Source organism: Hyaena hyaena, unplaced genomic scaffold (assembly GCF_003009895.1).
Source record: "Hyaena hyaena isolate Hyena2069 unplaced genomic scaffold, ASM300989v1 scaffold_35, whole genome shotgun sequence".
NCBI classification, from domain to species: Eukaryota; Metazoa; Chordata; class Mammalia; order Carnivora; family Hyaenidae; genus Hyaena; species Hyaena hyaena.
Window position 1 is genome coordinate 1,496,725 of NW_024080667.1, and position 16,866 is coordinate 1,513,590.

Genomic DNA, 16,866 nt, shown 5'->3' on the forward strand with positions numbered 1-16,866 from the left:
ATTTTATACGTATAAATGTATAAATATACATATATGCACATAATTATAGTTACACATTATATAATCATCTGTATATGATTATATGTGACTAAATGTCTCATTTTAAAAATACAATGGTGAGGGGGGCAGTGCCTGGGTGGCTCAGTCGGTTAAGCGTCCGGCTTCAGCTCAGGTCATGATCTCATGGTTCTGGGTTCGAGCCCCGTATTGAGCTCTGTGCTGACAGCTCAGAGCCTGGATCCTGTTTCAATTCTGTGTCTCCTTCTCTCTCTGCCCCTCCCCCACTCATGCTCTGTCTCTCCCTTTCTCTCCCAAATAGATAAACATTTAAAAACACACAATGAGGCTTATGTTGGACCTGTTGTCTTTTTCACTCCTCAATGGATTATGAGCATCATCCCATGTCAAAAATATTCTCCAGTGACAGATTCCTTATCAATGACATATATTCCAATATATGAAGGCGGTATCATTCATTCAGATAAATCCCCATCAATAACCGTTTATAGTTTCCTATTTTTTTTTAATTTTTCCAATTTTTGTTAGCAACTAAAGCATGTTCATTATGAAACGCTGATGATACACAAAAGCATAGAAGAGAGAAGTAGCCCATCCTTCCCGGCACCCACGCTCAGGAACTGTAAACATCTGTGTCACTTCACACACATTGTTTCTACCATGTGTCCGATTTGGCAGATAAGCATTTTTTTACATCCTTACGATAATTTATAATGTACCAGGCTTATTTTTTTTCATGCTTGTCATTTCTCGTGGTATTGAGTTTGTTTGGGTGTTGATTTAACCCTGCTTTCGAGAAGGAGACTCTTTCCCCTCTCGGCCGAGTCTGTGTACGCTGAACTTGGCCTGTTCATCAGGTGGCGGTGTAGCTGAGCGTGGATTGAGCAGTGGGGCCGGGAGATACTGGCACGCTGATATTTTTCCCCAGGAGGGGCTATTCCAGAAACAGGGTTCGGGGGGGGGGGTTAGGCAGGGAGCTCAGGCTCCATTTATCCCAAGAAAACAAATCACTCCATGGCCGAGAGGTGATGGCCACCGTGCTGTGTACACTAGCGAAAAATGGGGAACAATCCATGGCCACCAACAGGAGGCAGGCGAGAGAAAGTAGAATGCATCCTCTGATGAATCCTGTGCAGTCAGAAGCTGCCACCGATCTCTGCTGAGACGGAAAGACGCCCTCCACGGTGTAAATGAGAACAGTGTATTACAGAATGGAGCACGTTGTGTCTGCGCGTGGGTCTGTGTGTGTTTATAAGCGTGGGCATTTGTGTAACCCAAAGAATATTTAACTAAACACTAACAGCTGCCGTCTCTGGGTGGCGTGGGATTTGGGGCGATTTTCACTTTCTGTTTTATTTTCATTCTTTTCTGGATTAAGTTTTTAAAATTCTTTTCTTCTGTGGGGTGGGGAGGGACAGATTGCTTTTGTCATGGGGGAGGGGCAGCAAAACAAAACAAGCCTTTTTGCTTTTGCAAAGAAGAAACGCAAGAGGAGAAGACATCCCTGCCCTCCTCCTCCACCCTGGGAGTGCAGACCCTGAGAGGGCGGGGACTGCCTGCCCAGTCCGTGCCCCCGCCCCCTGATGTGACCCCACCCCCACCCCGCCCCCCTCCCCAGCAAGCTTGCCCTTGTGTGTTGCAGACTCGGACAGCCAGTGCAGCCCCACGCGCCAGAGCCTCAGCCTGTCGGAGGGCGAGGAGCAGATGGACCGGCTGCAGCAGGTGGAGCTGGTCAGGACCACCCCCATGTCCCACTGGAAGGCCGGCACCGTCCAGGCGTGGCTGGAGGTGGTCATGGCCATGCCCATGTACGTCAAGGCGTGTGCAGAGAACGTCAAGAGCGGGAAGGTAGGGCACCTGCGGGATCGCGGTGGAAGCCTCCTCGCCCTCCCATGAGCCTCACGGACCCAAAGATGGCCTGCTCCACTCACCATCACCCGCATCCCATCCCGGGGTGAGGGGCAGATGTGTTCTAGGAGCCAGCTGGACTGGGTTCAGGCTCCAGGGTCCCCAGTAAATCATTGTGTCTCCCCAGCAAGGCACGGAGCCCTCTGAGCGTGCCCTCCCCTCCCCGTACCTGGCTGAAGGGGAGGTGGGGACTGGACCAGGGGCCTCTTTGGCCAGGATGTGACTCTCACCTCCTGGAGCTGTGCTACTGCTACCGAGTGCTCTGCAAAGAAGGATGGGCAGGGGGACGGGTGGTGGGAGGGTCCAGCCTCACCCCTGTAGGCCCCTCCAGGCCTCTGCCGAGCAGCCAGCAGCAGGTCCTGGGAGCCTCGGGTGCCCACCCCAACCCCCCCTTCTGGGCACTCAGGCCTCGCCTCCCTGGGGAGCAGGTGCTGCTGAGCCTGAGTGATGAGGACCTGGAGCTGGGCCTGGGAGTGTGCAGCTCCCTGCATCGGCGCAAGCTCCGGCTGGCCATCGAGGACTACCGCGACGCCGAGGCGGGCCGGAGGTGGGTCGGCCCTCCGGGCACCCTGCCTGGGCTGGGCTCCCGGGAGAAGGGAGAAAAGTCCGCCGTGAGACCTCCAGATCCCACAGTGGGGGCCAAGAGGCAATGTAGGCTGGGCCACGGAGGGGGGGGCGCGGTGTGCCCGGGAATGCCACTGGCCAGGGACGGGGGTGCGGTGTGCCCGGGAATGCCACTGGCCAGGGAGGGAGGGGTTCGGTGTGCCCGGGAATGCCATGGCCAGAGGGGCCAGCCTCACTCTAGTCCCGCTCTGGGCCAGCCCTCCCCTCAGAAATATAGAGATACAGGGAATCAGCGAGGCCCCTGTGATCTCCGCAGCCAGGGCTCCAGTACCTCCTCTCTGTCCGAGGTCCAGCCCGAGCAGGCCTGGGAATTCGGCCAGCATGTCTGCTCTGCCTCCTTCCCAACCCCCAGCCCTACTATTCCAGGGTGAGGAATGATGGCATAAGGCAGGGAGAAGCAGAATGGGACAGAGGAGATATAGACGTAAAGGGCTTATTTTTTTTAAGTTTATTTATTTATTTTGAGAGAGACAGTGGGGGGGGAGGGGCAGAGAAAGAGGGAGACAGAGAACCTCAAGCAGGCTCCACACTGTCAGCGCAGAGGCCGATACGGGGCTCAAACTCACGAAAGCGTGAGATCCTGACCTGAGCCGAAACCAAGAGTCAGACGCTTAACTGACTGAGCCCCCCCGGGCGCCCCAATGAAGGGCTTTACTGCAGTCTCTGCGCACAGGATTGGGGCCGGCTGGACGGGGGCTCCTTTAGCAAGCACCCCTGGGAACGGCCCGAGGTCCCTCTCCTCAGGTGTGGCCTGCTCCCACTGGCTTCCCCTCCACGCACCCCGTCTTTGCCCTAGCCCCTGCCTGCCCACCTCCTGACCTTTTGTGAGCAGGACGTGTCGGGGAGCTCATTCACCAGGCAGCTCCCGGGAAATCAGGACACCCCCCTTCAATCCTCAGCGTGCGGAGGGGAAGAAAGAGCCAGCGTAGTAAATCTGACACTTTCTGTTTTGCATAATTATCTCCTTCGCTGGTTTCCCCATCATTTTTGTGCAGTTAATTAATCAAACCTGGTGGTGTGTGCTATTATTTGCAGAAGCAGCTTTGTGGATTAAAAAGTGCGGGGGTTAGGGCTCGGGCTGGTTTGGAAGCAGGAGACCAGATGCCTGGGTGTCCTGGGGAGGGGCCCGTGGCGTGATTCCCAGGCGGCAGGGAGTACGTCTGAGATCAGATCAGAAACTCACAGCAACTCACAGCAAGCAAAGCACAAAGCCGAAAGACTTGTCAGCAAGTCAGGACCCTGGGGGTGGAAGACAGGCCTGGGGGTGGAAGATGGGGCGGAGAAGCAGTGTGGGGCAGGGGAGGGAAGTGGCGGACATGAGCCTGCTTTCCTGGCGCTTCCCCTCCAGAGGGTTTCGCAAGCACCTCACACTCACCACCCCCTTCTAACCAGCGCCTCCCCCACACGCTCACCAGCCTCCACCACCCCAGCTGGGGACGCCTCCTGCGCCCTTATCCCCTCCCAATGTGGTCGGTGAGCGCTGGCCATTGACAGGGCGGGGCTGCCTGCTTCACCTGGAGAAAACGTGGGGTCGCTGCCCAAGCTCCCCCAAAATGGGACTGACCCCCCCAAGAGCCTCTAGGAACCGAGATTCTCTGGTACCTGGAAAGGGGTGGATACACATAGCAGCCAGATGTGAGCAGAGTCTGAAAAATCCAGACGGCTGCGATCGCGACTTTCCGAGGACCTTGCGTCCCAGAATTAAACACCCCCAAGGGCCTCCCGCGGGAGGGGCTCCTTCCCTGTGGAATTCTGGCCTGTATCTGACTTGCCATGACCTTGCTCTTGCCACCTGTGAAGTGAAGGGAGTTAAATTAGACAGCGGTTCTTTTAACTTTCAGAGACCAAGGCCACTTTGAGAGTCTAGTAAAAGCAGTTGACACTTGCCCCAGAAGAGATCTACCAAATTTCACAACTTTGTATCCTGGGACCCTTTGACTCCCTCACGAAACGTTTAGGGGCCCATGAACTCTAGGATAAGAACCCCGGTGAAGTTATCTTCAAGAACACATCCTGTGTGGCTTTGGCCATGACATTACCCTCTCTGGGCCTGGCTCCCCTTATCTCTAAAATACACCAGTTGCCTTATGGACATGATTTTATTTACCCATCACCACATCCATGTGTGATAGACATTCTTGCCCCCATTTTAAAGACAGAGAATGTGAGGCCCAGAGAAATGGGCGCAGTTACATTTCAAATACCTAGCTTTGAGATCAATCCCCTTTCCATTATCCTACATTGCCTTAACGTTAACAACCTTGACCGTCCCTACTACACTTACTTGTGGAACACGGAATGTGCCCCAGACTCTGTGCTAAGAGTTTCACACTCTCTTGTCTCTTCCAGCCCTCACGACATCTGTGAGGCAAACATGATTAGTCCCATTTTACAGATGAGGAAACTGGGGCACAGAGAGGCAAGGTCCCTGAGCTAAAGGTAATAGAGCTAGAATGGCCTCGTGTTTTCAGTGTGGAATAATGACCCAGACGATATCTAAATTCTGTGCCCAAACTCGGATTTCAGGGTTTAATTTAGCCCCAGTTTGGGGGCGGGGACAGTGTCAAATTTTATAAAACATCTGAATTACTTTTAAAGTCATGCCATTTTGTTCAACTCGGGCACTTACAATAGCTCAAACCAACAGCCGGGAAAGTGTTGCCAAGCTGAGGCCCCATGGGGACAACTTTAATGAAAAGGGAACCGTTTTGAAGGGCAAGAGTGCATTAATCGGCAGCATGTGGATGGATATTGCTGGCTATAAATGGCTTCTCTCGAGTAGGTTCCGCCATGCACCCCTCCCAACACACCACCCTACGTCTTGCTGCACCACTGATTCGCTGAGCAAACCCTCGCTCAGGAGAGGAGGGCTTCTGTCCCCGTCAGGGACAACCCTGGCCCCATGGCATCCGCTGAGGAGGACTGGGAGCTCTGACTCCTGCCCTGGTCAGGGGACCCAGGACAATGGCAGAGAGGCCTGGGAAGGGCCACCCCGCCCTGGGGTGCTGAGAGGGCGTCAGCCAGGGACTTTGTCTCCCTAGAGGGGAACTTGGGCCGGAAGTTTGCAGTTCATCTGGTGGCTCAGTCGGTTAAGCATCTGACTTCAGCTCAGGTCATGATCTCACGGTTCATGGGTTTGAGCCCCGCGTCAGGCTCTGTGCTGACAGCTCGGAGCCTGGAGCCTGCTTCCAATTCTGTCTCCCTCTCTCTCTGCTCCTTGCCAGCTCGTGCTCTGTCTCTCTCAAAAAATGAATGAACGTTAAAAAAATAACTTTTTTAAACGTGTGCAGTTCAGGAGCTCCGTCCTGGGCAACCTCCTGGTGGACGGGAGCCAGTGCCCCGCTCACCCAGCCTTGCTTTGTCTCCAATGCACTGGATTGTAGAACAGAAGCTGTTGGCCGTGAACTCTGAGGCAGGTGGGGAGCCTCGGTGTTTGGAGATATGCCACACCCGCTCCCACCCTCCAGAAGCTGGCGGTGGGGTGGGCCACTGGCCAGATGAACAGCAGGGTGACAAGGGCAGGGGCGGGGATGCCCAGGGGCCTCTGGACACTGAGAAGGGCTCTGACCGAGCGCGAGGGGCCGGGAAGGCTTCCAGAGGAGCGAGAACACAGCAGAATCCTGTAGGAGTCAGGCGTGGGGGTGGAGAACAGCCTGGAGACCCCGAGGTCCCGGCCTCGGTGAGCAGAGCCCAGTGGTCCTGGGGGGCTGAGGGGCAGGAGAAGGCAGAGTGAAGCTGGGAACACCCCCCCCCCACTTCCTTTTCTTGGCCGACTTTCCAGTGAAGCACCTGACAGGTGTCGAGCGCTGGGCTGGCTCGTCAGCAGATCAGTCCCTGTGCTCAGATGAGTTAATTCTTGAAGTTCCATGTGTAATTAGTGCTTTGCAGGAAATACTTAGAGGCAGAGCAGCAGGCCAGGGGAGCAACTCCAGACAAAACGGTCAGAGGAAGCTTGTGCTGGGAGGTGAGGAATGAGCCACGGGCAAGACCAGAAGGAAAGGGGTCCAGGGAAGAGCCAGCGCCCCCACCCGATGGGGTCAAGAGCTCAGGGCATCCGGGTGCCCCTGAGCCTGCGGCCGGCGTGGGAGAGGAGGCCAGACCTTGCTGGGCAGCTCCGGTGACTCCTGATGTTATGCCTGCAAAGGGGAACCACAAGTGTTTTCTTATTTTGCCCTGTTTCCTTTAGATCTACCTTTTGTTCCTTTCCCCGCTCTTTTACTGACTTTTTATTGATTAGATGTTCCTACTGCGAGCTTATGAGCTACTCTTTTTTGTTTTATTTTTAATTGTTTCTCTGCAGTTTCTAATACACATACGTAACTTACACTGTCTGTCTTCAGATAATATTATACAACTTTGTGTCTAGATGAAGGTGCTTTCTTCTCCTGCCTTTGTACTATTGTTTTCCTGCGTTTTTATTTATATGGACTATATGTTTCCGTAATACATTGTTACTATATTTCTTTTAAACTGTCCATTATTGTAGATTTAAGGAGATTCGCAAATGAGAAAAATATTGACCCAGATATTTATCATTTCCAGTGATTGTCATTCTTAGAAAAATTTTTGTGTTGTGGTAAAGTACACATATTTTCCATCTTAGCCATTTTTAAGTGCACAATTCAGTGGTATAAAATACATTCACATTGCCATGCAGCCATCACCACCATCTACATCCAAGACTCTTTTCATCTTATACCACTGAAACTGTATGCTCACAATAACACAATAAACACAAACTCCCTGTTCTCCTCTCCTCCCAGTATAATGGCAACCATACTTCTACTTACTGCCTTTATGGTTTTGACTACTCTCAGTACCTCATACGGTATTTGTCTTTCTGTGCCTGGCTTACGTCACTCAGCATCATGTCCTGAAGATTCATCCAAACTGTAGCATGTATCAAATTTTCCTTTCTTTTTAAAGCTGAATAATATTTCACTGTGTATATATAGCACATTTTGCTTATCCGTTCCTCTCTTAGTAGACACTTGGTGGCTTCTAATGGAATTTCTGGATCATATGATAATTCTATGTTTAATTTTTTGAGGAACCACCATACTGTTTTCCACAGTGGTGACACCACTTTAGATCCTCACCAACAGCACACAAGGGTTCTGATTTCACCACATCCCCAACAACACCTGTTTTCTGGGTTTGTTTTTTTTAGCCATCCAAATGGGTATGACGTGGTATCTCTTTGTAGTGAAATTTCCATTTCCCTAGTGTTGAGTGATGGGCATCTTTTTGTGTGTTTATTGGCTACTTGTATGTCATCTTTGGAGAAATGCCTATTCAATTTTTTTTTGTTTTATTTATTTCTTGAGAGAGAGGGGGGGGAGGGAGGGAAGGAGAGAGAGAGTGTGAACAGGGGAGGGTCAAAGAGAGAGGGAGACACAGAATCTGAAAAAGGCTCCAGGCTCTGAGCCGGCAGTCAGCACAGAGCCCAACGCGGGGCTCGAACCCACAAACCGTGAGATCATGACCTGAGCCAAAGTCGGCCGCTTAACCGACTGAGCCACCCAGTCTCCCCGAGAAATGCCTATTCAAGTCATCTGCCTATTTCTGAGTCTGGTGGTTTTCTATTGTGACTTTTAGGAGATTTTCTCTTTATTCTTTTGTATGGGCCAAGTTTCCATATAGTTACCATTTTCTTTCCTCTTGAAGAAAGTCCGTCAGCATTTCCTGCAGTTTATTCTTCTGATGATAAATTCTCCCAATTTTGTTTTTTAAAAAGTCTTTGTTTCTCCCTCATTTCTTAAACTTTAACTTTTTAGAGCAGTTTCAGTTTCACAGCAAAATTGAAGGGAAAGTACAGAGATTTCCCATAGACCCCCTGCCCCCACGCCTTCCCCATAATCCACATCTCCCAGCAGATGGACCATTTGCTACAGCTGATAAACCTGCACTGACACATCACAATCATCCAAAGTCCATAGTTTACGTTAGGGTTCGCTGCTGGCGTTGTACATTCTGTGGGTTTGGACAAACATCTGATGATATGCATCCATCATTACAGAATCATACTGAATGATTTCACTGCCCTCAAAAGCCCCTGTGCCCACCAATCCATCCCTCCCTCTTCCTAACCCCTGGCAACCACTACTGCTCTTTTCACTGTCTCCGTAGTTTTGCCTTTCCCAGAATGCCATAGAGTTGAAATCATACAATATGTAGCCCTTTCAGATTGGCTCCTTTCACTTAGTAATGTGCATTTAAGGTTCTTCCACAGGAAGGTTTTAGGCAGAGAAGGGACCTGACCTGACTGATGTTTTTAAAAGACCATCTGGCCACTACGGGGAAAAGTGGATTAGAAGGGGCCGAGCACGTGGCGGGAGAAGTAAGGAGGCAATTGCAGGGATCTGTGCCAGAGGTGGTGGTAGACTGAGCCCAGAAAAGGAGAAAACGGGACAGACACACTGACCAGAGTGACTGATAGACCCGGTGGGGGAGGGGAGAGGATGGCAAGTGAGGACCAGGAGCTGGGTGATGGCGGGGAACGAGGAAGAGCTGGGAAAGAGGTCAAGGCTTCTCATTTGGGGCCCATTAAATGTGAGATGCTGACAGTTAGGAAATGCCAAGAGGGCAGTTAGTAAGAGGCCGGGTCTCAGAAGACAGGAGAGGGGAGATGAGAACTTGGGAGTCCTCATTTACAGATGTAATCCAGAGCCCTGGAAATGGCACCATCAGGGAACAGAGAGCACGGGGGAGAAGGAAGAAGGAAAGAAAGGGGCCATGAGAGGAGCGAAGACGTGCCCATTATGTGGCAGCATCCATCCCGAGCACAGCGGTCAGTAGCTGCTCCGCACGTATCAGTTCGATGAAGGAAGGGCAGTGGCTGCTGCCCTGGGGAGGGCCTGGGGAGGGCTCAGCTGGAGCAGGGCGGAGACCAGCGGGAGGGCAGAGCCCAGGGACAGACGGGGTCGCCCTGAGTGGCAGTGCAGAGTGGAAAGGAGGAAGGTGAGTCAGGTGGGAGTGAAAATCCCACCCAGGTCCCCAGCTTCAGTTCTTAGAGACGGGTGCACAGGGAGGGGGCTGGAAAGTGGCTGAGGGGCTTTCCATCTGGGGGAGAGGGGAGGATGCTGGTCTCAATCCCAGACATGGGGAGGAGGGCGGTGTCGCTCTGTGAGCCCATATTTCCCTATCACGTCCTGATCCCTTCGTAGTGAATACCCACCCCGGGCAGCCCCGGGGGTCATCTCTCAAGTCCCTCGCTAGGTGGGATGTGCTGTTCTCATTCCTTCTGTGAGGCTGCCACCGTGTGGCGATCAGGGGAATGACAGCTGAGGGGACCTCTTGGCCAGGAGCATCCACCTTTTTATCCGTTTGGGAAGTATTCCTTGTGAACCTACTACGTGTGCGGCACTGAGCTAGGGTCTGTGTGGGACGCAGAGAATCTGAGATACAGCTGTGAGGCGAGAGGGCTTGGAATGGGCAAACGGGGGTTTTAATTCTGCCTCCAAGACATGCCACAGTGTGACCTTGGGGAGAGACGGCCCGGGCCGTGGCTTCGCAGGTTCAGGGATTCTGCTCTACAGATGGACGTTCCCGGGGGAGTGTGCCCAGGGGCAGGCTGAGGATGCTGAGGGCACCCAGAGGTGCTGCCTCCCAGCGCCCATGTCGCTGCTGCTCCGCCACCGTCCCCTTCACGCAGTGTGTCCAAATATACTCCCTTCTCTTTTCCTCTTCCCTTGTCCACCTCTCTGTTGATCCTTTTTCTGTTCTTTGGGGCTCGCTCTCCGTTTCCCTGTGTCTGCCTGTCTTTCTGTCCATCTCTGTCTCCTCCCACCCCCTGTATCCACCTCTCTCCTCACCCCTGCTTTGGCTCTTTCTTCCTGTCTCTTCACTCCATCCCTTTTCCTGTCCATCTCCCTGGTTTCTCGGTCCCCCTCACTACCCCACCCTGCTATCCCCCCCATCGTCATCTCTGCCCATCGCCGCCCCGTGTCTTCCCGTCCCTCTCTTCCTGCCACCTGTCCCCCACCCATCCCCCTTCCCGGGCATGTCTCTCCTCGCCAGCCTGTCCAAAGCCGCTGACCTGGACCATCACTGGGTGGCCAAGGCCTGGCTGAACGACATCGGCCTGTGCCAGTACTCTCAGGCCTTCCAAAACCACCTGGTCGACGGGCGAATGCTGCTCTCCCTGATGAAGCGGGACCTGGAGAAGCACCTGAACGTGTCCAAGAAGTTCCACCAGGTCAGCATCCTGCTGGGGATCGAGCTGCTGCACCAAGTGAACTTCAACAGGGAGGTGAGGACCAGGGCAGGTGGTGGGGGCCCTTCCACAGCTCTTCTTTCCACACTGGTCCCCACTTCGGTCCATCCAACTATCTGCCCATCCATCATCCATCAGCACACGCACCCATCCACCTAGCCATCTGTGCACCCATCCACACATGCACCCATCCACCTAGCCACCCGTGCACCCATCCACACATCCATCCATCCATCCACCTAGCTCAATGCACCTATCCGCACACACCTGTCCACCCCTTCCTCACTCCCTCCCTTCTTCCAACAACTGCTTATTGGGCATGGGTCAGGCCCGGTACCCAATTCAGAGGAAGTGGGGCACCCTCATGCTGCAGGAGCTCACTGCTGAGCAGGGTGAACCACACAGAAGCTGGTGCCCCGATACCATGGAAAGTTGCCCCAGTGAGGGAAGTCCAGGGCTTTATGAAAATCCAAAGGAGTATCTTTCAGAAGAATCAGAGAAGGCTTCCTAGAGATAGTGACAGAGGAACTCAAGTCTGAGAGAGGAATTTCAGGGATCACTCAGTGAGAGATGTGAAGGGAAAGCAACCCAGCAGAGGGAACAGCACAAGCAGAAGCCCAGAGGACAGATGTGTGGCAACAGCAGAACTGAGAATCCTGTGTGGTCCCAGTATTGGGTCGGAGGTGGGGGAGTGAACAGGAAGGCCAGGTAGGTCCCGGAGACCAGCGGGGAGAGTCAGAGTTTGGACTCTGAATGCCCCCCCTTGATTCGGAGCCCTGCCAAGCCAGACAGCACAGGGCATCTGCTGCAGCTCCCCCCGGGACCCCAATATCCCTGAGGGAGGGGCCCTAGTCTGCAGGGCGGGGTCCGTCCAGGTGGTTTACTTTTGCTAGAGTCATGTCAGAGCACAAGCAGCTGGGGGTCAGGAGGAGAGGATAGAGGAGGGAGCTGTCCACTTCAACCCTTGGCACACGCCGACTGCAGGGACCTGCGGCACAGGCCTCGGTCCCCCGGAGCCCCAGTCTGGTGAAGGAGGCGGATGTGCAGGAAGATGGTGAGAGTCGAGTGTGGACAGGAGCATGGCGCACTGGGCTGCTCCGGGCACGTTGGAGAACTCCACGGGCTGCCAGGGGCGGAATCCACGTGTCCACCATGAGCCCAGGAGTCCTATCCTGGGGGCCAGTCCCCCCAAGGGGGCTTACTAAAGGGGACCAGGCTGATCCCTCTGCAGGTGGCCATGAGTGACGTTTTATGCCAGGGTGACACTCGTTGCCCCCAGGGGCTGGGTGGACCCATGAGAGACCTAGCCCCTCACGGAAGGGCCACGTCACTGGGCACCCACTCCGTGTCAGGAGGTGGGGGCCTGGGGTACAAACCTAGGCAGCTGCGGGGTCTCGCTCAGCCCTCCGCCCCAGAAGCAGGCTTCTCCCCATTTCCCAGGATGAAAGGCCAAGCCCCAGCCTGACGTGGCCAGAGAAGCTGGGGCTCTCCAGCCAGAACTTCTCCCTGTACCTCACACCAGGGTCCCCCCACACAGTGCACACTCGCTCCCTGTGATCTGTGCGTGGTTCCCCCCCAAACCAGCTGACCCGCTGTCCTCCCCACACCAGGCCCTCCAGGAGCGCCGCGCCCGCTGCGAAACACAGAACACAGACCCCGTGGTCTGGACCAACCAGCGGGTGCACAAGTGGGTGCGGGACATTGACCTGAAGGTGAGAGGTGGGGGTGCGCTGGGGGTGACTCGCAGGCATACGCAAATCCCACACACGTTTGTGTGTCCACGTTGTGGGAGTGGGGTGTCTGCCCAGGCGGGTGAGAATGCCTGCCTCCTGTCGCTCCAGAGGAGGGGGCGCTCACCCCGCCCCTGCCGCAGGACCCCCATCAATGATGCCTTCCTCATAGCAGGCGTGGGGAGGCTGGGCTGTCCCTGAAGCTGGGGTCGGGGTGGATCTGGGCTCCTCTTCTCACTGAACAAGTATTTATGGGCTGCCTGCCACAGCCTGGGGGTGTCAGTGACAAAATCGTCTTGGTGACCGTCTTCATGGCCCCTAAAGGAGTGAGGGGCTCCCCCTCGGGCTTTAACTAACTGGTCCCCAGGGGGACAAGCCTTTGCTGTAGGGGACATGTCCCCACTTGCAGCTGAGGGCACCTCAGGCCAGCAAGGCAGGCTCAGGACAACAGGGTGGCCCTCTCAGCCCAGCAGGGCAGCCCCCCAGGCTAACCAGCCCCGCGCTTTGCCCTCAGGAGTACGCAGACAACCTGACCAACAGCGGCATCCACGGTGCCGTGTTGGTGCTGGAACCCACGTTCAACGCCGAGGCCATGGCCACTGCCCTGGGCATCCCGAGCGGGAAGCACATTCTCCGGAGGCACCTGGCGGAGGAGATGAGCGCCATCTTCCACCCGGCCAGGTGAGTGAGGGCTGCTGGCCCCGCTCTGGGGCTTAGGAAGCAGCAGATCCTGACCTCCCCACGGCCCCTCACTTCCTGTAACCCCCTTCTCCCCTACCACACGGTAGCCTCCCTTTACACATAGGAGCCTGAGGCTCAGAGAAGCAAAGTGCTTTAGCGGGAAGGTCACAGTCGACAAAGAGGTAGAGGAGTGGTCAGGTCTTGAATGAAGTGTGTGGTGAAACCTCGACCCTCCCCCGCCGCCCCCGGCACTTAGGAAGGGACAGTGAACAGCACAGGTGTCAGGAAAGATCCTGTGAGGGTGGGGTGTGAGCTGGGGAGGATTCACACTGGCCGGAGAGGTCAAGGTGGCTGTTTCAGGCAGGGAGAGCTGTGGAGACAGAGGCTTGGGGGCAGTGGCGAGCATACTGATGGTGTTGATGGTCCCGGGGTCAGGCCGTGTCAGCCCGCCCACCCCACTCTCCTCACCTGAAAAGTGACCAGAGAATAGGCACCTGGACAGATGACCTAGCCCCCCCCCAGTGGGTTCTCTCCATGAAATAATTACCGTTACGCTAAGGTGTATTGGACACTTGCTATGGACACTAATGTCCTCCTCGTGACAACACAAAGAATCAGTGTCACTATCCCTCCTTTGAAAATGGAGAAACTTGTTCAAAGAGGCCAAGGTCGTTGCCCCAGGTCACACAGCTAGTAAGTAGCACAGCCAGATTTGCCCTTTGTTCTATTAATATGACATTGGCTGATTTCCATACCTTGGAAAGCGTGCATTCCTAGGATAAAGCCCACTTGATCGTGGTGTATATTCCTTTTTATATGTTGCTGGGAGAAGTTTGCTAACATTTGCAGGAGGATTTTTGCATCTACATTTATATATTTTTTAAACTATTTTTGAAGTTTATTTATTTTTGAGAGAGAGAGAGAGAGCGCACAAGTAAGGGAGGAGCAGAGAGAAAGGGAGGCACAGAATCGGAAGCAGGCTCCAGCTCTGAACTGTCAGCACAGAGCCCAGCGTGGGGCTTGAACTCAGACTGGAAGATCATGACCTGAGCCGACGTCGTACGCTCAACCGACTGAGCCACCCAAGCACCCCAGGCATCTATATTTATAAAGGATGTTCGTCTATAGGGTTTTTTTTCTTGTGATATTTTTTGTCTGGTTTTGGTATCAGAGTAACACTGGTCTCATAGATTAAGTTGGTAAGTAGTCTCTCCTCTTCATTTTTTTGGAAGAGTTTGTGAAGGATTGGTTTTCATTATTCCTTAAACATTTAGTAGAATTCACTGGTGAAGCCTCATTGTTCTGGGCTTTTCTTTGGGGAAATAAAAAAAATTTTTTTTTGTGCTACTTCAATTTTCTTTGTTACAAATCTATTCAGAGTTTCTATTTCTTCATGAATCAGTTCCAGTAGTTTATATCCTTCTAGAAATGTGTCCGTTTTGCTTAGGTTAGCTCATTTATTGGTATGCAATTGATTACATCATCATTTCCCTACAACCTCCCCTATTCCTGTGAAGCTGGTAGTAATGTCCCCTCACTCATCCCTGGTTTTAGTAATTTGATCTTTACTCTTTAATTATTGGCAAGTCTAGCTAAAGCTTTGTCCATTTTGCTGACTGAGCTCAGATTTGAAACTTTTTTTAATGTTTTATTTATTTCTTAGAGAGAGAGAGCATGAGCAGGGGAGGGGCAGAGAGAGAGGGAGATACAGAATATGAAACAGGCTCCAGGCTCTGAGCTGTCAGCACAGAGCCCGACGTGGGGCCTGAATCCACAAACCGTGGGATCATGACCTGAGCTGAAGTCGGACGCTCAACCGACTGAGCCCCCCAGGCGCCCCTGAGCTCAGATTTGAATCGGAGACTCTCTGAGTCCGAACCCTGAGTGCTGAACCCCCAAACCACATGAAGGCCCAGGAAGCAGCTGGGCCACACCCCATGTTATGCAGGTGGAGACGCTGAGGCTCGGGGGAGCGGGGGAGGGAGCTGTATATTAGTAGCAAGAGTCCAGAAGTCCTGAGGTGCCCTTCCCCATCAGCAGGCTAACACCCAAGCGGTTCTCAAAGTGTGATCCATGGACCCCCACAACAAAATCATCGGCACCCTTGTGAAATGCAGATCCCTGGCCCTAACTCAGAGCTGCAGGGCCGCTGTCTGCCGGCAAAGCCGAGGAATCCACAGTTTGAGCACCTTGAGATAGTTCCGTGGAGACCAAAGTTTGACAAGAACTGTGTTCCATGAGCCACAAATCAACAGGTGCGGGAAAAAGGGTTTTCTCCTACGAATTGTCACCTTCCCTGACCTCCCTTCTGGAGCACTGTGACCTGTAATGGCCTTAATACATGCTGAGGCCTGGAGGGGCAGCACCAGCTAAACATTAGCAGCCATTTGTGTGTCTGATTAAACCCTTGACCACTCCTGAGTAACAGGTGGATTTAGAGGACTATCCAAGATTTGGGGAACAGGGAACTGGGGAAGTTTCTGGTGGGACACAAATAGGGTGGGTTCCATGCTGTTGACAGGCCAAGGACTCCCTTAAGAATGAGACGAAAGTGGGGCGCCTGGGGGGCTCAGTCGGTTAAGCGTCCGACTTCGGCTCAGGTCATGATCTCGCGGTTCGTGGGTTCGAGCCCCGCGTCGGGCTCTGTGCTGACTGTCAGCTCAGAGCCTGGAGCCTGTTTCAGATTCTGTGTCTCCCTCTCTCTCTGCCCCTCCCCTGCTCACGCTCTCTCTCTCTCTCTCTCAAAAAATAAATAAACATTAAATAAATTTTTCAAGAATAGGACGAAAGCAGTCTTTCTGGTATCAGGATAAGGAAGAGGAAAGTAGGCTCTTCCTCCTTATTTTTTGGGCGAGAGGTCTGAGCTGCAGCCCGGACCCCGGGCCCGCCTCCCTGCCGTCACCTCTGCATAGTGCTGCTTCCTTACGTGTGGCCCGTGCCCGTGCACGTGCCCCGTGGCTTCCTGTTGGTGGCCCGTGCATCGGGTCTCCGCGTGGCATTTGGGAACCCTTTGCTGAGAACCTGCCACAGGCCAGGGGAAGAGACTTCAGCCAGCTCGGGGGAAGCAGAACTTCATGAGTTTCTAAGAAATTCTAGAGAGCACTGCCTGCTGGTGCCAGAGTCCCCAGCTAAGCCAGACACTGGTGGAGACGTGACCCCCGGGCACAGGGTGAGATGTGTGGGACGTTCTGATGGGTTTGTAGTAACCAAGATCCTCAGGCTTTGCCCCGGGGCACCTCTGCGGTGGCCCAAGTGTGAAGCTGCCCCGCCCACTGCCCTCCCTCCCTCTGTCCTTCTGCGCTGACTTTAGCCTTCCGGAGAGAGAGGGGGCAGGGCACGTGGTGCTGGCCCTTTGGGATGTGTCCTTCTGGAATAGTCTGATGGGGTAGGAGGATTCAAATGGAGAAACATTTGAGTGCCTGGGTGGCTCGGTCTGTTAAGTGACTGATTTCAGCTCAGGTCATGATCTCACGGTTTCTGAGTTCGAGCCCCGCGTCAGGCTCTGTGCTGACAGCTCAGAGCCTGGAGCCTGCTTCGGATTCTGTGTCTCCCTCGCTCACTCTTTCTCTCTCTCCCTCTGCTCTTCCCCTGCTTGTGCACTCTCTCTCTCTCTCTCTCAAAAATAAACATTTAAAAATTAAAATTAGGTCCATTTCTGAATCAGGAAGGACGTTGGGTTTGAGGTTGGCA

The 16,866-nt window shown here is 53.7% G+C and overlaps 1 protein-coding gene across 1 annotated transcript in view; it reads left to right on the top strand.

Moving 5' to 3' along the window:
• The window catches only part of KAZN (kazrin, periplakin interacting protein), a 1,074,891-nt gene that overhangs the window by 1,050,798 nt on the left and 7,227 nt on the right, over positions 1 to 16,866 (top strand). Inside the window, exons 11-15 of the mRNA XM_039228973.1 lie at positions 1,661 to 1,866; positions 2,355 to 2,473; positions 10,570 to 10,801; positions 12,376 to 12,477; positions 13,010 to 13,176. Of these exons, the coding sequence (XP_039084904.1) occupies positions 1,661 to 1,866; positions 2,355 to 2,473; positions 10,570 to 10,801; positions 12,376 to 12,477; positions 13,010 to 13,176 (826 nt within the window). The remainder of the gene's footprint in view (positions 1 to 1,660; positions 1,867 to 2,354; positions 2,474 to 10,569; positions 10,802 to 12,375; positions 12,478 to 13,009; positions 13,177 to 16,866) is intronic.